The sequence below is a fragment of the Aspergillus neoniger genome, assembly GCF_003184625.1.
Source record: "Aspergillus neoniger CBS 115656 unplaced genomic scaffold BO87scaffold_9, whole genome shotgun sequence".
Classification (NCBI taxonomy): Eukaryota; Fungi; Ascomycota; class Eurotiomycetes; order Eurotiales; family Aspergillaceae; genus Aspergillus; species Aspergillus neoniger.
Window position 1 is genome coordinate 563,685 of NW_020291137.1, and position 21,136 is coordinate 584,820.

At 52.3% G+C, this 21,136-nt stretch overlaps 7 protein-coding genes across 7 annotated transcripts; 4 read left to right on the forward strand and 3 right to left on the reverse strand.

Annotated features, from left to right (window-relative positions):
• Positions 1-130: 130 nt before the first annotated feature.
• Positions 131-5,661, forward strand: eaf1 (MYB and HSA domain protein). The gene is made up of 5 exons (XM_025628796.1): positions 131-508; positions 591-734; positions 885-3,814; positions 3,874-4,031; positions 4,089-5,661. Exons 1-5 carry the CDS (start codon positions 465-467, stop codon positions 5,223-5,225), a joined length of 4,413 nt encoding a protein of 1,470 aa, XP_025481900.1. The 5' UTR covers positions 131-464; the 3' UTR covers positions 5,226-5,661.
• Positions 5,662-5,820: 159 nt separating this feature from the next.
• Positions 5,821-7,722, forward strand: spp2 (spliceosome ATPase-activating subunit SPP2). The gene has a single exon (XM_025622867.1). It carries the CDS (start codon positions 5,933-5,935, stop codon positions 7,571-7,573), a length of 1,641 nt encoding a protein of 546 aa, XP_025481901.1. The 5' UTR covers positions 5,821-5,932; the 3' UTR covers positions 7,574-7,722.
• Positions 7,723-7,754: 32 nt separating this feature from the next.
• On the reverse strand, positions 7,755-11,130 carry BO87DRAFT_414378 (U3 snoRNA-associated protein UTP13). The gene is made up of 3 exons (XM_025626628.1): positions 10,847-11,130; positions 10,765-10,792; positions 7,755-10,693 (listed from the first exon to the last, which is right to left on the reverse strand). Exons 1-3 carry the CDS (start codon positions 11,018-11,020, stop codon positions 7,965-7,967), a joined length of 2,931 nt encoding a protein of 976 aa, XP_025481902.1. The 5' UTR covers positions 11,021-11,130; the 3' UTR covers positions 7,755-7,964.
• Positions 11,131-11,885: 755 nt separating this feature from the next.
• BO87DRAFT_384873 (uncharacterized protein) lies at positions 11,886-14,258 on the forward strand (the record flags this gene model as incomplete). The annotated part of the gene is made up of 3 exons (XM_025624701.1): positions 11,886-12,053; positions 12,120-12,355; positions 12,404-14,258. 3 exons carry the CDS (start codon positions 11,886-11,888, stop codon positions 14,256-14,258), a joined length of 2,259 nt encoding a protein of 752 aa, XP_025481903.1.
• Positions 14,259-14,445: 187 nt separating this feature from the next.
• BO87DRAFT_354897 (ubiquitin carboxyl-terminal hydrolase family protein) lies at positions 14,446-16,568 on the reverse strand. Its single transcript, XM_025621304.1, has 2 exons — positions 15,857-16,568; positions 14,446-15,803 (listed from the first exon to the last, which is right to left on the reverse strand). Exons 1-2 carry the CDS (start codon positions 16,539-16,541, stop codon positions 14,635-14,637), a joined length of 1,854 nt encoding a protein of 617 aa, XP_025481904.1. The 5' UTR covers positions 16,542-16,568; the 3' UTR covers positions 14,446-14,634.
• A 183-nt stretch (positions 16,569-16,751) lies between these two features.
• Positions 16,752-17,875, reverse strand: pre1 (proteasome core particle subunit beta 4). The gene is made up of 5 exons (XM_025626629.1): positions 17,781-17,875; positions 17,566-17,723; positions 17,241-17,490; positions 17,055-17,178; positions 16,752-16,992 (listed from the first exon to the last, which is right to left on the reverse strand). Coding segments are annotated over exons 1-5 (612 nt in total). The 5' UTR covers positions 17,783-17,875; the 3' UTR covers positions 16,752-16,914.
• Positions 17,876-18,027: 152 nt separating this feature from the next.
• BO87DRAFT_354904 (ribosomal RNA-processing protein RRP9) lies at positions 18,028-20,348 on the forward strand. The gene is made up of 2 exons (XM_025621305.1): positions 18,028-18,503; positions 18,580-20,348. The coding sequence occupies exons 1-2, from the start codon at positions 18,135-18,137 to the stop codon at positions 20,074-20,076; spliced, it is 1,866 nt and encodes a 621-aa protein (XP_025481906.1). The 5' UTR covers positions 18,028-18,134; the 3' UTR covers positions 20,077-20,348.
• Positions 20,349-21,136: the final 788 nt, after the last annotated feature.

Genomic DNA, 21,136 nt, shown 5'->3' on the forward strand with positions numbered 1-21,136 from the left:
CGTACCTCGTTTGCTGCCTCAGGCCTTAATTTTTCTGGTGGCCAGCCATTCAGCGGTTCACATCATACCTACATAAGGAACAGGCATGGAATGGTGGACTATCGCCCCTAGTAAGGAATCTAAGGAATAGCTAGGGGACTCCTACCCGCCTACTACCACCCATCGCAGTACCAACACCCAAACCTGGCGCTCTCTGCTGCTCCCGGCACTCACCCAGAATCCTCCAACCAACCAACCAAAGTTCCTCCCATACTACCCGTCCAGAAGTCTCATCACCACTAACACCCCCCAAAAAATCCCTTCCCAGCGAAATCTTCGCGTCGTGTCCTCTGCATCCCATAACAACACAACCCCATCCTTTTCATCATTTCTGAGCGATTTTTTCCATCTGGATGACTTCGCTCAATCCACTCCCCTTAATTTTAGCGCGTTAATCGGATGCTGTGTTCCCCGAAATAGACTCCATGCTCCGTGACGAGCTTCTCCGGTCTAAGAAAGATGAGATCGCGTACGTATTTTATTTTTCCCAGCGATCCAATCTACTCCCCTGGTCCTTGCGATATTGAATTATCGCTTACTTGGAATTTTAGACGTTGTTTGTCGTCGCGGAAGCGCAAACTGAGCGAGCTCTACTTTGCGACCGTAGGCTTCGCGGGCGCGACCGAGAACGCTCCGGCGGACTCGCTCTATCACCACAAGGAACAGGCGTTCCTCGACGCCAACGACCTCTCAAAGTAAGTCGCCTATATCAAAGTCACTCATATAGCTATTGTTTCATATGTCCAAACTATTTCCAATTTATCTACACGCCCCAATTTGTGGGATTTCCAACTACTTTCATGTATCTCCACCTTTACTGAGAAGCATACGTTAACTGTTTTCAGAGGTCGTTATTTCAATCCAGCTACACTCCCACCATTACCAGACTATGCGTCCATTTTAGCGCGCAAAGCCAGGGAAGCAGAGGAGACAGCTGCGGCGACACGACCGGTGCCAGCGGAATTGACTGCCAAATCTCACGATGCTACGGCCTCCGTCCCGCAATTGGGAGCCCAGAGTGCTGCTGCGCAGGCCATTGCCAATGATGTGGAGCGCCAGCCGAAGTATCAGAAAATAACAGAACAGAGACCTTCTGATCACGAGCCTGAGCACCGAGTGGCAACTAATCAAGTCGCGCCTGCTATCGCATCTCAGGTGTCCCAAGTGCCTGATGTTTCGGCTCCTGCAATAGCGCATCCCGCGCAGCCATCAGCTACTGACAACAAGGTGTCTACATTGACAACGGAAGCACGTCCAAATGTCTCTAGCAATGGCATCGGTGAAGGTAGTGCATCCCCAGTCCAGGCACAGCCAAAGCCCAATGTGGATGCCCGGCCATCTGTAACTCCAGACCTTTCGTACGCTCAAAGGAAGGATGGTACACGGCCTTCCCTCGCTCAGGGCCGGCCCGCCCAGGTTCCTGAGCAGCCACTCTCCCCTGTTTCTTCAGCTGGGCCTTATTCCAATAATACCCCGGTGCCAGTCCCCGTTTCACCTGCTACCAGCCCTGCGGAGGAGATGAATGATGCGCCCCACAAGATCCCAAGTCCCAAAGATGAAGAGGCAGTCAAGGCACCGCCTAGCTTGGTGCCTTCCACGCCTGATGAGCAACTTCGCCTGGAAGAGGCTCAATCATTCCAACAGAGCAACCTGGCTGCGGTCAAGACAAGTGCGGACGAGGTTGACGGAGGTACTGTCACGAGCGAGGTCATCCAGGAAAATGTTGTGACGTCGCCGGCTGACGTCAAAGAAACGCCGAGAGAAACGCCCGAGCTGGCACCGGCTCTTCCGTCACTCGATCATAAGAGGCCTGACGGAGTTATTGAGGCAACCGATGAGTTACGGCCTTCCACACAAGCCGGGCCTGCACCTCAAGCTGAGGCCAGCAGCAAGGTGCCTACGGAAACAGCTCCAGTGATAAAGAAACCGACGCCGCCAGCCCATCCGGTACCGTCTCCACCGGAAAGAATGACAACCAGGGTGTCCTCTGGCGCTATCAGACATAAATCTGTTTCTGAGATTCTGGGAGAACCTCCAAAGACGCCCGTATCGCCTTCGGACAAGGGAACTCTGCCCGAGAAGCCTACAGAATCAGCACGGGATGTGTCCACTGCGACCCCTGACTCTGCAGCCAGGATGCGGTTCAAAGATCGGAAAGCGCGTGAGAAAGAGAGAACTAAATTGTCTACCGTCGTATTCCCAAAGCAGCAACAACAACAACAGATCCAAGAGAAAAGCGAGTCTATGGAGTTGGTCCGGCAACACGCTGGTGATCTTGCCAAGATTAATGAAGAACAAGACTATCTTTTCACCCTCTTCCAGAATCGAGCATACGCACCTCCCCGGGGTACAAGTCTCAGCACACTTCTCGCATCAGCCCACAAGACCTTAACCACTTCCAACCACTTCCTTGATTACCAGGAACAAATGGATTGTCGTACCTTGCGCCGGATCTATTCCCTCCAAAATGCGAATCGATGGCCCTTGCGTCAGTTGAAACGTTCAGTTGAACCACCTCGAGAGGCAACACATTGGGATGTTCTTCTGGATCATGTAAAGTGGATGCGCACTGATTTCCGTGAAGAGCGGAAGTGGAAGATTGCAGCTGCAAAAAGCTGTGCTGACTGGTGTGCGGAGTATGTTAACAGTGACCCCGAGCATCAGTCACTGCTCCGCATTCAAGTAAAGACCCCATCATTGAAGATTGAAGCTAAATCTAGCATGATTTCGCCACCTGAAGAAACAGGTGATGAAATGGCGGCAATATCTCACCCTACACCAGATCTAGTGCCCTCCACTGAAGAGGATTCTGTTAGTGAAGGATTCAATGATGAGCCGCGCCACGATCTTCATGACACGGTTGCACCAGCTGCGATCTTCTCCCTTGGTACCGACGAGTTCACGTTCTCATTGGACATGACAGCGGCAGCTCGAGAGATCCTTGATAATCTGCCAACATACACACCTGTCACTATTTCTCCAGACACGAACTTGCCCGCATTCAAAGAACCACCGGACTCTGTATGGAAAACCGAGATCCTGCCCGTTTCGAAATACGCGTCGGGCAAAATCACTTTCCATGACGACGAACCACCTCCCAAGCGTAGCCGCTACGACTACTCACAGTACCAATCAGATCCCGAGCAAGCCGTGCTGGATTTGCCGCCAGAACAAACCAATGTCGCATTGTTCCGACCTGAAAACAGACATATACGTGATAGAATCCACCCAGGTCATTCATTTCGCCCTCCGACTGAGCATCCTATGCCCTCCGTTGGCTTCTTTGAATCTAGACAGTCGTCTCAGTGGACATATGCAGAGGATGATGAGCTACGGCGCTTAGTCAAGGAGTACTCATACAATTGGTCTCTTATCTCCAACTGTCTCACACCGTCATCACAGTTTACATCGGGAGCAGAAAGGCGGACCCCCTGGGAATGCTTTGAGCGTTGGGTCGGTTTGGAAGGCTTGCCAGCCGACATGTCTAAGACACAGTACTTCCGTGCTTATCACCAAAGGCTTGAGGCAGCACAGCGAACTGTACTAGCGCAACAACAAGCCGCCCAGCAACAACAGCAGCAGCAGCAGCAGCAGCAACAACAACAGCAACAACAGGGCAACAACAGCAATCCGCAGTCAGTACCCCAAGTTCGAAGGCGGACGACGCAACCTGTCAGGGTCGATCGCAAGAGATCCTCTAAGCACCTTGCATTGCTTGATGCCATGCGTAAACTGGCTAAGAAGCGAGAGACCATGCTCCAGAAGCAGCAACATGGTAAGATGTGAAACTACATATTTGCTTTGGCTATTGCTAACTGCTTTGATTTCCTATAGCCTCGCACTTGGCATCGTTACGGAAAGTAAACGAAGCAAATCAACCGAAACCTCCAATTACGTCGCCCGCTGAATTCAGCCGACTCAAGTACGAGCGTGAATTGAAGCTTCAGGAGCGGCAAGAACAATACCGGCAGCAAATGATTGCCCAGCAAAGAGTATGACCGTGTTTCTCTTTTCGTGCACTCTATTCTTGACTAACATTTATGCTCAAGGCGAACCTAGCAGCCCAACGTGCCGGGCAAATACCTAACCAGCAGCCGATGATGAATGCCCCAGGACGCACTCCTGGCGGCCTGCCTCATAACCCTGGAACTTCTGCTATGACCGGCAACACTGCAAATGGCCTTCCGAATGCGTTGCCCAACGGGTTGCCCCCCGGAGTTGGTGCTAACCAAGGACGTCCCCATATGCAGGGTATGCCCAACGCTACACCTGTGAATGGACCCATGCCATCGAATCCAATGGCGATGAAGATGATGCCACAGTCGGGAATCCAACAGAACAATGGTGCCCGCCCTGGGATGCCCATGCAGACACCTCCTGATAATACGCGTGTTATGCGGGAGGCGAATCGGCTTCAAGAGCAACAACGGATCCTCCAGACCAGACAGCAGGCCCAGCCACAACAACTTCCTCATCAACAGCAGGCTCAGCCCCAACAGCCACAGCAGCAATTCCATAATCAACAGCAGTTTGTGCCACAAGGATCCCATTCTCCGAATCTGAATATGCCGAACGTCAACGGCACTCCAAACAACCCTGCGATGATGGCGGCGCTGCAGGCTGGAGGTGGAATGCAAAGCCCATCCTTTCACAATACCACCCCACAGGGAGTGTCTACGCCCTCTCCCCGCATGGCTCAACCCAATCTCCTCTCCGGTGGTGTGGTCCCAACTATCAGCACCATCCAAAGCCAAATACAGCGGAGCAACCCGAACATGCCTCCGGAGCAGGTTAACAAGCTTGCTACGGATCGGTTGCATCAGTATCAACAGCAGCGCATGTCCCAAGTTGCCATGAGTGCTGCTGCTGGAAATATTGGCAGCGTGCAAGCCAATTACCAAATTCCCCACGAGGCCAGTTTCCAGTCCCCGCAGCCGGGTTTGAATGGTGCGCCTGGTATGCAAGTACCTCAGGCTCAAGGATATTCCCCCATGATGCGTGTTCCCCAACCTGCCCAGCAAAATCGTGTCGGTGTAGGGAGCTCCCCTGCTATGAACGGGGCGGTTCCTCAGCCGAGCCGGAGTGTGACGCCGCAAACCCAGCGCAGTGGCAGTGCCCAGGCTGGCGCAGTGGCCGGGACAAGCAAGAGTCCTAACCCTCCGCAGGCTCAGACGGCGACAAGCTAAATGACCTTGCCTTTATCTTCTCTTCTTCGTTGTAAATATTTCCCACCCACCTTATCACCTTTTATTCACTATCCCTGCTTCGAGCACCCACCTTGACACCCTCCAATCCTCTTTATCAACTCCACCCTTATTGCCTCCAACCCCTTCGTCCTTTTCACCTCCCCCCAACACTTCTACCTGCTTTGCGAGACAGACCTTCCTGTCTTATCTTTCTCCAGATTTCTCTTGTTATACCGGCAGATTTTCACCGGCTTTTAGCCGGTTGCCTGTTATGCACAAATGGCTTCCATTTTATCGACCGGGGCCATGTCCCCCTCCATTTTCAACTTTGTACTACATGTATTGATAGGACGGTTACAAAAAGGTCAGGAAATTATTGGAACGTCATTTGGAATGGATTGCATTAGAGCAAAAGAGAATTAATGACTACGACTGTACGCTTACTATTGATAATAATTGACGCACCTGCACTACTTCGTAATTGCCTTGGGGATGGGTCTAAGCGCGCGTCTAGCCCGCGTCTTTTGCCACCGCCTTCTTTTTATCCCGCCGATTGTCTAGTCCTCCACCAGCTTCAGTTCTACATACCCAGTACAGACTCGCCATACGCCGCGGGTGCTCATATCGCACCTATGGATTGAAGGCAGATTTCCAACCTTTTAATTAGTTCTTTCCAGACCAGCAGCTCACGAAGACACACCGTCACAATGTCGTCCTCCCAACCGCCGCAGAGCGGCAATGCGGACTCCGGTTCCTCAGCGAAGCCGTTCTCTTTATCGCTAGGCGGAAATTCCACAAGAGCACCAGCAAATGGCCCGCCGAAAAAGACGTCCTTCAACATTCAAGGCGCGGCGCGTTCCACCGACCCACCTAGCCGAACACTCGCGCGCCGACCTCACCACCTGCACGATGACGAAGAATCCGATGAAGAAGCTGCGCCCACCCACGAAGCCGTCACCGGGTTCGACACCTTAACGGGAACCGCCATCCCCGCAAACAAGGTGGAAGAAAAGCGCGAGCTGGTTATACCCGTTGCCGGAAACAATAATTGGAGGGACCGCCCGGGCGTCAATCTCCGGAAACCTAAGGGCAAGAACCTTTTGCCAAAGGAGGTCCAGGCCATTCAGGAAGCGCAGAAAAGGGGCGAAGTTGCTGGAGACAATGTTGAGACAGAGCGTCCGAGTGTGGCTTATGGATTGACTTTTGCGCAGCCGGCTTCGCAGGATTCAGCCCAGCCGACGGATAATGATCGTCCGATGAAGGGTGTTACTGGGCCTGCTGCTACTCCTGCTGCTGAGGAAGAACGCAAGCCACTTACCCAGGATGAGATTGCTCTGCAGGCGCTTATTCGGGAGACGAAGGGTGAGCCGGAGCGCAGGTCGGATCTTGTTATTGAGTCGGTTAATCGGGATGACGATGATCGGGCCGGAGGACGGTATGATGAGACCTCTTCGTTTCGAGCGGATGTTGCGGCGCGCCCGGAATCTGCGAGCTTGGATCAGTATAACGCAATCCCGGTTGAGGAGTTTGGCGCTGCGCTACTTCGTGGTATGGGGTGGAAGGAGGGTCAAGCTGTAGGAAGAGGAAAATACGGTGGTTCTGCAAATCAGGACAATAAGCCGCGGGTCCCGGAGCGCCGTCCCGGGTTCCTGGGGATCGGAGCGAAAGATGTGTCTGGTGGGAAGGGTGCAGAGGCCGAGCTCGGCGCATGGGGCAAAGCTGCCATGCGGAAAGGCTCTAGGAAGGGAGGGAAGGAGGGCGAGTCCAACCCGGAGGGTGTATATATGCCCATTATGATGCGGAACAAGCAAACGGGCGAATTCATAACAGAGGAGGAACTTGCTGCGCAACGGAAGGATGTCAAGAAACGGGGCGATGAGGATGAATGGAAGCAACGACGCGATCGCAATTTGGAGAAGAGTGGCCGTGATAGGGATCGCGATCGTGACTCCCGGCGTCGCGACTACGATGACGATGACAGTGATCGCTATGACAGACGCAGGACGGGATCTTCAAGGAGAGACCGGAGTTTGTCATCCAGTGACCGGCATTCAAGACGGCGCAAATACGAAAATGAAGACAGTGACAGTCGAGATGACCGCTACTACCGGGACAGGGACCGGGACCGGGATCGTGACTATCGCCGGGATCGCGATCGAAATGGGGACCGGGAACGAGAGCGTGACAGGGACAGAGATCGGGATCGAGACCGCAGCAGACGGTATCGAGATGATGATCGCCATAGTAGCTCGAGGCACTCTTCCTCGCATACATCGAGCAGACATCGTGACCGTGCTAGGGAGCGAGACAGTGATCGCGACTCCCGTCCGGAGAAGGAGAGACGATGATCGATGATTTGAGGAAGACCTTTGAGTTTCATAGACATATTCAAATCCGCATATACTACTTATGATCTTGATACCATTTTTGTATGACTAAGGGCGTGTGGAAGGACTATCGATAGTGACACTATTAACGCTGACGTTTCAATACCGACAACAGATCTCATAGCCATGTAAAATACTACTTGCCTCAACAGCCTCTAATCCAGAACAGGTAGTATCATCTGGAAAAAGAAAGAACTTTTTATATGCTGGTCTCCTAACAAAAACAGAACAAGTACTCCCACTGAAAGCGCCAACATACACACGGTATTTGCAAAGATCATGCAGATTAACTTTGGTCTATTTGTACATAGTCTCATTCAAAAGTCTTATTTTTATCCACACTTGGGTTCTCCTATACCCCCAGCATGACCACGTCTTTTTCATGCTCTGGGACACTGTCTTCAGGGAGACTGCTGTAAGGGTCGTACGGGGTAGAAACGCCTAGGCCCCCGAGTCCCACACCACCGTCCATCTCTGCAAGAACCCATTCCACGAGGTAGCTTTCGTCGGAAAGCTCTTCGACACGGCGGTAATGCCGGTCAGTATACGAGGCCAGCGCTTGCAGGATATCCTTCATGCCTGCTGAAGTGCGACCTTCGCGGCGACGCTTCGCCATGCTTGAGGTGGCAAGCTCCACAAATGTTGAAGCTGGGTAGGAGCGGAACAAAGCGAACAGGATCCGCTGAGCGACTCTGGATGTTCGGGCGTTCGTGTTCCAGTCACGAAGTCTGAGAAGGAGTGTACAGAGGTTTTCCGGGTCAAGAGTTTGAAGAACCTCGTCGATCGAGGGGTTGCCAGTTAGGCTGTTGGCACGCTCGCTGGCTTCGGAATCGGTCGCTGTTGGGTCCTCTGCAGCATCTATCGCAGAAGTGAACAGGGACAGTAGCCGGGCTGGGTGGTTGAGCTGAAGTGCAAGTGTGATGGCTTCGCGATAAGCCCCGGCGCGAATGTAGTTCTGAAGCTGTTGATCTTGCTCAATACGAGCTGAGTTGGCGTTTACTGTAGCGGTGTAAGTGGCCGAAGTCGTGTCTGTCCAGAAGGTAACAGTTGAGTCGGCAGAACCAGAGGCAAGGCCATAGGGAGAGGTTTGTGAGAGCGTAGATGAGGACAGAACATCGTCACGGCAGCCAGATGGCGTCGGGCTGGCCAGAGCCCAGACACGGTCTTCATGGTTGTCGAGAGTCGTCTCAACCTCGCCGCTGTAAGGGGACCAAATCTTCACCAAGCCATCTGCGGCCGCAGACGCAACCAGAGGTTTCGCCTGCGCAACTGCATTATGTGTCATTGCTTCGTCTTCATCCTCCTCCTTGGTAGACAAGTCCGAAGGTGGCAGCCAGATCACCTTGAGCACACTGTTCGTGTGACCTTCGAAAGTGAGAAGACAGCTGTAGTCCGACAAGCTCCAGATCTTGATAGTCTTGTCTCCCGATCCAGTAGCAATCATGCCTCGGTTTGTGCTCGTTCCCGTGTCGGAGGTGAGGATAGGGGTACCACGAGGAGCAAATCGTGCTGACCATACTCCCCTCTTATGTCCCCGCAGGACACCCACAACGGAGCCATCCTCGATGGACCAAATCTTCACAGTACGGTCCTGGGACGCGGATGCGAACAATGTCGATGTCGGGTTAATATCCAGAGCATTGATATCCTTTTCATGGGCTTTGCGTGTGTACACGGCCTTGGGGTTGTGAGGTTTGGAAGACTTAAGAGGAGCCAATTTACCCGTGTCCCATCGTTTGATAGTACGATCTTGAGATCCTGTGAGCAGGAAAGCAGGGGGATGGTTCAAGGGGTCGTTGTGAGCAGGGGTGTTGACTGGCGGAGGAGCTCGGGGGAAACTGATGGCACCGAGCGACTCTGCATGTCCAGTGAGGACAGCAAAGCAGGTGTAAGAGGAATTCTTGGGGTCAAGCCGCCAAAGACGTGCAGTATTATCCTTTGCGCCGGTAACAAGCCAGTGACCTGACCAGTCAACGTCGATACAAATAATGATGTCGTCGTGGCCTTCCAAGTGTGTGACATCGGCACCAAAGTAGTCACCCTCTCCGGTAGCTGGCCTATCCTCGGACGGTCCAACTGAAACCACCCTTATGCTTTCGGTGTTGGTAGCTAACGCAAGCATCGACCGATCGGCACCGACATATGCAAGATCGATAATATCATCATCGTTGCCGGAGATGCGCCTAATAACCGGCAGCGGCTCAAACGTAGACCCAGCTTTGTAGTCGGCGAGTGGCTGAAGTGAGTGCAGTCGAATGGTTTGGTCAGCATGCACAGTCATTGCGAATGACATGCCCGCGGAATACTGAATCGCCACTACGGCCTCGAACTCGGCTGCAGCTTCTTGCTCGTGAGTAACCTCTCCTCCGCGGTTGCAGTCCCAAACACGCAAACGGCCGTTCTCTCCTCCCACCAAGCACAATCCGCTGTCAGCGACGAAGCAAGCTGCTTCCACGCTCTCAAGAACGGGGATAACACGGCGTGTCTTGAAAGTCCGCACATCCCACACAATGACAGTCTTGTCGCGGCCTGCAGAGAGCAGCGCATTCTCTGCGGGTGAGTACGAAAGACTCCGGACAACGGAGACGTGCGATTCCAACGATGCGATGGGCTTCCTCTTATTCAAATCCCAGACGCGGACCATACCTTCCTCGTCACCTGAAGCGAGTCGAAAAGCGCCGATCGAATCGGCTACTTCATCCATGTCCTCATCCTCATCAGAGTCAAGATTCTTGCCCTTGGACCGCTTCTTCTTCTTCTTTGATGATGCCTTGTCGTTGTCCTGGTAAGGTACTTGAAAGAAACACAGCGCCGAGATAACACCACCATGGCCGTGGAAAGTATGCGTGATGTATCCACCCCGAATATCCCAAACCTTGATAGAACCATCCGCAGCGCCAGTTGCTAGGAGAGTACCCGTGGGATCGATCGCTGTGGTGACGACAGGAGCTGTGTGAGGTTTCAAAATTCTAGCTAGTTTGGCCTCGACGGTTTGTGTGTTTTCATCAAAAGGAGTCAGAGAGTAGATGCGCATGGACATCGAGCGCGAGCAGAGAACGACGTGCGAAGCCGATGGAGAAACTAAGCGCAGTCAGTACATACCTCTTAGCTAGCGTAGGAAAGGGAAGTAAGAGAGAGGGAGAGTTGCATACTGGCCAAGCTAGTGATTATTTCGCCATCCTAGAACATCCGGGTTAGCTATTTGCGACTTCTGAATGCATGAGAGAAGCTTACGCCTTCAAGGCTGGCAACTTGGTCGCCGGTCTCAAGGTCGACGACGAGAGCATCCTCGCCAATGCAAGTCGCCAATAGACGACCACTAGCATCCAGCGCAGTGCTTCCTCCGGTGTAGATGGGACGAAGAGTTCGAGACGCCTCGAAGGTCGTCTTAACCACGGCTTTGGACATGATGGGGGAATTTTCTCAACAACCAGAAGTCTAGAAATCTACCGCGCCATCATATGACAGAACAAATCCGCGCCTTCAAAGGAAATGGCAGTTGCGTACCGCCGTCCGAGTCGCCGTCGCACCGAAACTTTTGGGTCTTTTTTCGAGATGTTTGCTTTGTTTGACGAGCTGGTGGAACCCCGCTAGCTCGTGATCTAACCGCTTCAGACGCCGGAGCCGCTTACATGACTGACACTTACCATTTGGGGCAGGACCACCATCGATCTCACAACCCATCGAGTTGCTTTTGCTGGTCTCGGACATCTTCATCAAGGCAGAAATGCCCCCCGCGGTTACTTTTCGATGAACGTTGTTGACATGCTCACGCGATGGGGCGGCGAGCATATCTCAATAGGCTGGCTCTGGTAGGCTCATGTCTCTTTTCTTGTATATGCTCAGCTACGAGTGGGGACACATCTGATGTAGTTTGTTGTCTGCGCGAAAGTCTGTTCCTGAAGTAATATGCAATCAACGTGAATGAGATCCCCCTTCTAGGCATATCTGCAGGTCTCGTCTTCATACCCACCTGTGTTCTCATCTTAAAAGGGGCTGTCACGCCTCTACCCTCTCGCCTTCATTTTACGCGTTGCCATCTATTGTAATGACTGAATAATTAACAGTTATCTAGGGCCGGTCTCCTTACGAAGCTCCTGAGCGCCCTGCGAGTTCTGCGGTGAACCCAGGAAATGTCACACAGCGGACAGTATCAGGCTTACATGCGGACGGATACGTCCAGCATTATGATGAAAGAGGCCATCCAATCAACCCCCAATCTAAGTCCTTTGGCAGGGAACTCCGTAGGGCCAAGAATGACATCCTTTCCACAATGGGGATTGTTGTCAGCGAAGATGGTAATGTTAGTGGGCCCAGCGAACAGCAGAAGCTCGATATCATAGCTGCGGAAAACGACTATGGCTTGGTTATGGCCACTCTGGACCAAGTCTCAATCTTCCTTGGCTCTTGGTGGACTTCTTCTCTTTTGGGTCGGGTACAGGTGAGAGCCCTATATGCAGTCATGGAATCTATAGCAATGGGACAGTGGGCTAATCATATACCTCAGACCTTCAAGAGCTATACGCGGCTGCCCCTGTTGAGCATAGTCCGTCTTGAGCGCTCTGCCTACGGAATATGGGGCTTCTATTTTGCCGGGATCCCGGCATGGGCTGTATCTACATGCATATCCTTTTGTCGACATCACCCCTTGGAACGTTTAATTGCTTTCTTGCAGAATTTGTTCCCGGAAGATGACGTGGGCTCGAGGCTTATACGGGCATTGTTGAATGTCGTATATTCAGCGTAAGAATCCCATACCAACCTTTCACCATCTTCTAACATCATGTATAGGGGAAGAGGAACCATGCTGGTCCTGGCGATACAGACGTACATGTATTCCCTCTTACAATCCCTTCACATCGTTCCTGCTCACTCTATGCCCGGGATACGCTTCTTTCTGCCCTTTGGAGAGCTAGCTTCAATGCAGCTACCCAATTCACCCACAGACCTGTCTATCGAGTCTCTTAGCGGATTCCTACTGGGCCTTCTTAAAACCCCGTCTTTACTCGTGTACCTATCGGTATGTCTACGCCCAGTAGTCGAGGTAAGGCTTTATAGATTTATTCGGCGAAGACTGCCCAAGCCTATCTACGCGGACGAACTCTCTGTGAAAGTGGCGTACGACAATGATCTTATCGACTGGATGATGCCAGCTCTCGGACGTCGATCAGAGGAAGAGAACCGTCGCAGTAATCTCTCCTTCACGGAAGACTTGATGTACGAGCTAGGCTTCTTTCGATCATGGGTGCTATCCTGGTTTGGCCTCAAATCATTGCGCACGGCACGAGCGTCGGAGCAAGCAGCAGACGCTCGTCGTAGACGAGAGTGGCTGGAGTCCCTTCCTCAAAGCATAGAGCAGTTGCAGCATGAGCGGCAATCCAGAACCCGTCGACCACGAAGACGGTCATCCGAGTCCCCGTTTACAAATGGGCATATCCATCATGACCCAACACGTTCTGATACTCCAAATCGAGGCTCGATCGATCAAACAGCTGATCTAGGAGCTGGCTTCGGTGGTAACCAAGTCCTTGCCAATGAGGAAAACCGTATGTCTCAGTCGCCAACTGAAATGAGTAGTGGCGACCTCGCGGAAATGGCTCCTTTACGGAGGGCAGGGACATTACCTCCACCAGACGACAACTCGCCAGCTCTACCAAACGGAGAGTCACGGCGTGGTGATGCAGGCGAGAATAACCGGAACTCGCGATCAAATACGCTTTTCTCCCGTCCATCATCACCTGCGACCTCTTCTCCAGCTTCACCCCGGGTCCGGGCTTCTCTTATCCATCAAAATTCCGATGTCATCACAATGCAGCTGGAGCTTTTGGGAAACCGCCGCCCTCAGAACCAAGGACAGGCAACTGCACGACCTCAAAATGAAGCCTCTCAACTCCCATCCAATGGCGAGGTGGTAGACGGGCAAACGATTTCTGAATTTCTTGATAGCCTTTTGTCCAACCAGGGCAGGAATTTAACCACGGTTGTTAATTCGGATAATATGGATAGTGATGGGCTCTCCAATATGACCACGAGCGCATCGCCTATGCCTATCAGTGACAACCTTGGCTCGGCCTCTCCGGGTAACATTCAAAGTCTCGAACCACAACGGCCACCTGCTGAAGCTCCTACGTCAAATCCGGTGAATATCCTGCCTGAGAGCATAGAGGAACCATCACCTGGTGACACACTTCATCAATCACCCGAAGCAGAGCGAGCCCATGAGAATGACTTTGATTCCGAGATATTTCCCCGAATTTCCGACCCTAATATTCGTCAAAATATGGTACCTAGTGGAACCGCCACTGCAAATCGGGTGACCATTCTCTCCTCTCACCCTGTCGACTCGTTAGCATCGCATCTAGCGTCTATACTAACAAACGTTATGTTCATACCCCTCGAATCCCTCTACCTGCGGTCCCTTGCTGCGTCATATCTGCGGTCTACTCACGCTCCTACCGCTCTCCGAGCTGATGTCCGAGGGTTAGGAGATTGGAGTTTGACACCACGATCAGACATGTTGTCATACCTTGGAAAGATCGCCCTCATAACTGGAATACAAGCTGCCGTGAATGCCACTGTCTGGGGTGTCATATCTGGTGCCGCCATCAAGATCGGAAGAAGGTTTTGCGGCTGGGGAACCCTATGAAGATTGTAATCTTTCTGCCGGCTATAAAATCCTGAGATGGCCTTTTAGCCGCATTACTTTCATTTGACAGAGTGGCTCTTTGCGGCCGCCGTCGCTTTTCTCTTCATTGCACATATTACTGGACATAATGGACACCGTCACTTAATCCTTCTCGTATCATCTTATTACTTTATAGCCCCTAGTGACCGAGTAACTTCAACAGAATCACTCAGTATGAGCTATGGTTGCAAGACCAAAAATAACTCGGGAGAAATATTGATTCTATCATCGTCGTAAATTCTTAATTATACAGTAGCCCCTCCTTTGCGAGGCCTACGATTGGGGCCATTCAACAAGGAATATTTGACAAGACTTCACATCCAAAGACATCCCGGTATCACTTAGCCGGGTTCTTCCCTTTGCGATTCGGCATGCCAGGGACCTTCCGACGCTCCCATACCATCAAGTACCCCTCCTTCGTGAACAGAGTCTCGGTTTCGGCCCGCTTCACAAACAGATCCTGAATCTCCAGCCACTCGGGTCCACGCTGCTCGCCAGCATGTTCTTTCTGAAGCCGACTATTCTCCGCAGACATAGCTTTATCATGCAACTGAACAAGCCAGGAGACTTTCTCGCTTCCTGCTCCAGCCCCTGACGAGGCTTTTCCACTAGCTGCATTGACTCCTTTGTCTGCTGCGGCTTCCTCGTGGGCACCTGGGGCAGCGACAGTAGGGTCGAGAATGATGTTTGCGACGAGGTCGTAGAGGATCGGTTCGCCTGGCGGCCAGATCTCTGGATTCGGCTCAACATATGGCGACATGTCTAATGAGCGAGGGGACGGGAAGGTCACGATTGTGGGGTTTCGTTCGGAGACGAAGCGGTTCTTGCTGAAGCGCTTGATGTGGAATAGGAGGTAGGGAGGAAGGGGGTGAAGGAGCCTGTGCCGGACTCTGTGGGCGAGTTTTTCGGAGGCGGTGGTTCCGTTGTATTTGTTCAGGAGGGTGGTCAGAGGGACTTGCGGGATGATAGATTCCCGGTTGGCGGATTGGAAGAGAGGCGTGGGTGGTAGATCTAAGGTGAGGATGAGGAAGGGTGTCGTTTGGCTGTTGATGGAACCGGATTCGGTGAACACTAAACGTGCGTTTTGAGTATCTGAGTGGGCTGTGATAGCCTGGCTTTCGATCCTCAAGTGACCCTGGAATGCGGCTTGGACAACGCTTGTAGGGGTCTTGGATGGTTTCTTGGAACCTCCGAGAGAAAGGTGAAGGTTGTTCAAGAACCAGGACATGAAGTCCACCGGGTCGGACTGCTGTGTGAGGGTAAAGCGCTTCGATGAGCGGAGAGCGATCTCCTGCAACAGTTCGTGTGGAGATACATGTGAGCGGAATGCTTTGGGGTTCCATAGTTTTCGGACTAGAGTACTGAAGCGGAGGGCTAATTGAGGCGTTCCTGGTTGAGGGAATTCGTGCAGCAGGAAGTAATTGCGGATGGGGAAGACGTGAGCTAAGAGCTGGACCACCACGTTCAGATAATCGTTGGCTTTGATATTGTTCATACCAACAAAGCCTGGGGATATTAGCACATTGCACTTAGCAACATAAACGACCTGGGTGTCTTACCAGGCCTATAACGATTTCCTGCTAGGTCGAATGCGTCGTGAACCTCCTTGTCCAGCTTCATCACTTCATCCTTATTATAGTACGGGTCCACCACGTATTTGATATCATCCAAGCTCTGGTTCTTGACCTCATATCCTTCCGGGAGAACGTAGACCTTTTTGGTACCCATATTGACGAAAACATGGTGTCCAACCTCAAGCGCATGGAAATAAGCATGCGACTTCGGTCCTCTGCCCTGGAAATATTTGCCGCACACCAGACAAGCGTATACATTGATGTTCGACAAGCTGACTGAGCATAGCTTTTCAAAATCGAAGTCGAGGATCTCACGATTGATCGTATCGAGGTACAGGTCGCTGTAGCCCTCCATGGGGGCGCTCTGACGTTTCGGGGCCGCGATAACCGGTTTGTCGTCATCAGCATCAACATCGGACGATTCGGGGCCTCCATCTTGCGCTGCTTCCGCTAGCTCTTCGCCTTCCTGGTCGGCAGCCGCAAGTATATTCTGTCCGCTGCGCTCATGTTCTTCAAGCTCCTGTCCAGTCGCCCGGCGAATCGGCAAAGCTCCACGGCGAGGATCATTTTCCGACAGCTCTTCATCCTCCACACGCGCTTTCTTCGAGGCAGGGGAGCCTGCTGCAAGCTCTTCCTCGAGCGACAGCTCAGCTTGTCTCTTCGACATCATGACTGGGTAGAATGGCGAGATTTGTGAGGGAAGCTGCTGGGGTTGCGGGATTCAAACTGCGAAGGACGCGATGCAAACCGCCGTGTGCAAACATGCCAAACACCCGCACAGCGTCATAAGGTGCTTGGTTACATACGGCATCATGGAATCGCAACCCGGCGGCATCAAGCTAGGTGCGCTAGTGTTACGATATTACGGACAAAGCGACTTCTCGAGAAATCATTGATATTGTCTCTACCTAGCTAAACAATAGGAGAGACTTCGTCTCGGTCAAAGCCATGGAAAATACCCTGCCATGCAAACCGATCTTCTCTTGAAACCCAAGTCCCGTGAAACCGAAAACATTAGACAATCATTGGTATGATACATCACATTAGGCACTCTTGACAATCCTGTTATTATCGAATGGTACTTCTTGCACGCCGTCCTTAGTCACGATCTTCACCAGAACCTAGAAGCTGTCAGCTACCCGTACTCGCTCGCACTCCAGGGCCTATGATTCTGGTAACATACCCCCTTGTAATCGATCGGTAGTCTGCGCTTCAATTCGTCTGTGCACATTTCCAAAAGCTTCATTCCCTCTTCGAGCGAAATGTCGGGGTGGTGGTGTTTATCAAGGGTGGACAGACAGTAGTATCTAGAGCAATTTAGTATGAATCCCAACAGCTGAGACCGCTGTTACCCAGCGCCCGCACTTACTGTGCATATCCGTGAGCAGCATATGGTACAGGTGCCAGTGATGCCAGGTAATCAATCCAGTATAGGTGAGGCTTGTGCGTGATGGGATCGACACCTCCCAGCAAGAGGTTGACAGTGTAGGGATTCCGAGACCGCAGACTCCGCGCCATTTCTCCCCGAACAAAGCTAGCAACCGCATTCGGGCCCAGCTCGGTATCATTCCGCATCGTGTATAGTTGGATATTGGCTTGGATGTACTCCGCAAATTGTACTAGTTGAGCTCCGGGTTAGCTATGTAGTTCCTGGAGGTTCCGCGTCTCCGATCACTGGGGAAGCTGCGACGAACCCGTGTCTCCCGCCTCTCCGGAGAAGGCCATAAGGTTGTGTTCATTCAGCTGCTTTGTCTTGTCATCTTCGGCTTTGAGGATGGTGGGGCCTCTCATGGCAGCCTTGGAGGCCGCCAGAATGACGAAGTCCTTGCCAGTGATGCCGAGTAGAACCTCCCTGTGAACGAGGATGAGTGAGCGTCGTGTCCATCGATATAAATTTCGGTGGACTTACATGTCTGTAGTATCTCAGGGTGTGATTATTTTAGAGGAAAGATGAAAGAGAGGGCGGTAATGGAAGAGGTGATGGGAAGATGACAGTCGAGAGCCCATCGTTGGCCGCGCGGAGCTTTGACTGCCTGGAGCTGCGGCTCTTGTTGCCTTACTGCCTTAGGCCTGAGCTCCGCGCTGAGTCAGCAATTAGGCGTAAAGTTGATGCGCCTTCCGCCTGCACGGTCCACCGGCAGAAAAAAGTGAGAAACCGAGTATCTCCATCGCATCGGCCAATTTGCCAGAGCCTTCTTCCCCTCCAGACCCTCTTTTACCGCCCGTTTTCCACTCCCGGAGCTTCTGTCAATTACATTGGGTGATGTCGTCCTTTTTCACCCTGCCCGCTTCGCAGCGGAAGCGCAAGAGAGAAGACCGCGCCGGCGCCCCCGCGTCTAAGAAACGAGGTGTCGATGGAGACGGAGATGCGGGCGCAAAGAGTGGCAAGAAGAAGACTAGGGAGCCGTCGGTTTCGGGAAGTGACATCGATGAGGATGAGCTCAGTGGCGCATCAGGTTTGTCGGAGGAGGAAAGTGGCTCGGATTCCGACGAGGGAGAGACAGCCGGAGACCGGAGATTGAAGCTTGCGGAGCGGTACTTGGAGAATGTCCGGGATGAGGTTGAGGACTATGGCTTTGATGCAGCCGAGATCGATCGTGACTTGATCGCAGAAAGGCTGAAGGAGGATGTTGTACGTATCCATCGACCCATTCCGCTCCTGTTCGGCTGGTCGGGCATTTTACATGCAGAGCTGACGAGAACTGCAGGATGAATTCAAAGGACGCGTTTATCGTCAGATCGCCTCCGAATTGGCCTTCTCGACGGCCTCCCATACCTTCTTCCGGGCAGATACGCAGTCAACTACGTCAATTGCAGTCCACGCGCCGTACGTTTACACCGTTTCGAAGGACAAGACCTTGATCAAATGGGAACTCGCCACACCCACCTCCACGGTTCCTACGACAAACGAAACTTCTAAACGTCCTCCAGCGCCCCAACGGAAGAAGCCAAAGCAGGTCAGGTTTGTACGGGGCTTGCGAAAGGTTGCGGAGACGGGAGAAGAACATGGCCATACCAAGAACATCTTGTCTGTCGCAGTGTCGCCGTCCGGAAAATTTGTAGCCACGGGAGGACAAGACCGGAAACTCATTGTCTGGGATGCGGAGACTCTTACCCCCTTGAAGACCTTTACACAACATCGCGACGCTGTCAGTGGTCTTGCCTTCGCTCGTCATATATCTACCATGAGTTCCGGAGAGCAGCTCTTCTCTGGCTCTTATGACCGGACCATTAAGACCTGGTCTTTGAGTACAGCCGGTCATGCCTATGTTGAAACACTCTTCGGACATCAAGACCATGTTACGTCCGTCGCCGCCATGGCCATCGATCAGTGTGTCAGTGTGGGAGCGCGCGATCGCACGGCCAGGTTGTGGAAAGTTATCGAGGAATCCCAATTGATCTTCCGTGGTGGCTCTAAGAGCGCCTCCTATCAAGAGAACAACATTGATTGTGTAGCGCCGTTACCTCCTAACCACTTCGTTACGGGATCGGACTCAGGTTCCATCTCTCTCTGGTCCGTTCACAAGAAGAAGCCGCTTCACACGATCCCTCACGCACACGGCCTCGACCCCTTACCTCCACTGGACGAACTCTCCTCGGAAGTCAACCAGGAAACCGCAGCACACAACTCCCGTCACCTCCGGCGCATGCCCCGCTGGATCACCGCTCTGACTACCCTTCCAGGCACAGATGTCGTTCTTAGTGGCAGCTGGGATGGCTTCATCCGGGCCTGGAAGATCTCGGAAGATAAAAAGACTATCGTTGCCCTGGGCCCTATCGGAGCAGGATCTAGCATCCCGCTTACTCCCGATACCCCATCCGAGCAACTAAAGCAGACCCTCGCTTTCGACACACCAACGAGCCCGGATCACATGGCAGTCGACGGTGCGCCGGCCCAGCAAGCCGAGGAGGAAGCCGAACCGCTGGTCAAGGGTGTTATCAACGACATTGCCGTATTCGAGCGTCGTGCAGAAACCGCCAAACCAGGCCAAGCGCCAGCGGAACCCAAGTCCAAGTCCAAGTCCAACAACAAGCCGTCTGCGCCCGAGCAACATGGGCTCTGCATCGTAGCCGCTGTTGGCAAGGAACATCGGCTAGCAAGGTTCAAATGCTTCTCCAACAACTTCCATGACGGCCCCACCGCAGACGGTAGGAACGGCGCCGTGGTGTTCGAAGTACCATTCATCTCCGAAAAATCGAAATGATCAAATCGAGGCGCTGACTGACTAACCGATCTTAGTGGCGGCGCTGGACGGCTGTATGCAATGTAGTGAAAACAAGGCGTCTGTGCATTCTATATCTCCTTCTATTTTATGCATGTATCTTTTATTCCCGGGCCGGTGGTCTCTGCATATTGCTTTCAAAAGTTCGCATTAGACGAGGTACTTTCCTGTTCTACTATCTCTCTAATCTCCGTGATTTAGCCGGTTTTTTGTACGATGTATATACCTTTGAACATGACAATTTTTCTTGAATGACTCCTCTCCTACTATTAGTATCATTACTATTCATCACAAAACATCCACCCCCTCACCAAGTCGAACCAACTGAACTAACCCCAACAAAGCCAGCAACATGTGCCACTGACAAGCCCTCCCTTCAACCCACAACATAAGCGCCGAGCGTGACAACGACCCTGCAACCTGCAGGCCACTAAGTCTAGCTTGTCTAGCTAACGGGTTCATTGATTCCCCGGCGCTAAAGCCGGCGACTAGACTGAAGGCGGATAGGGATATCTGCCTAGTGCCTAGAGCCCTAGACTAGATACTATTTAGTGGACTCCGCGAGTTGGGCGGGGCATGCTGCATACGTAGTTACTAAGTTTAGCTCAATAATACTACTACTATTATTATTATTATTATTTACGGCTATGGTTTATGATCAGACGCAGTAAGTATTTACTCGTATCTTGGCCGGGAAGGACTAAGGGTTATTCATGTAGCACTAAATGCCGTGACGCGCGCACGCGAATGTGCGCGGTTAGGATTGGAATTTGGGGAGGGGTAGGTGGTAGTACTAGTATGTCATGCCGGGCGGGCCGGGGAAGGATGCAGTGTGGAATTTGGTAGTAGTATGGTTGTGGGTGTTGTGTGGTGCTGGCTTTGGGGTTTTCGTGGCTGGGAGGGTGGAGGATGGGTGTTCTATTCTATTCTACTGATATACTGGTAACTACTGCTTGGTCATGGTTCACATATTCAGTGTGGGAAGTTTTGGTATGTATTGTCTCAATCAATGAGGTTGTCATTTCCTGCAATCTAGAATGAA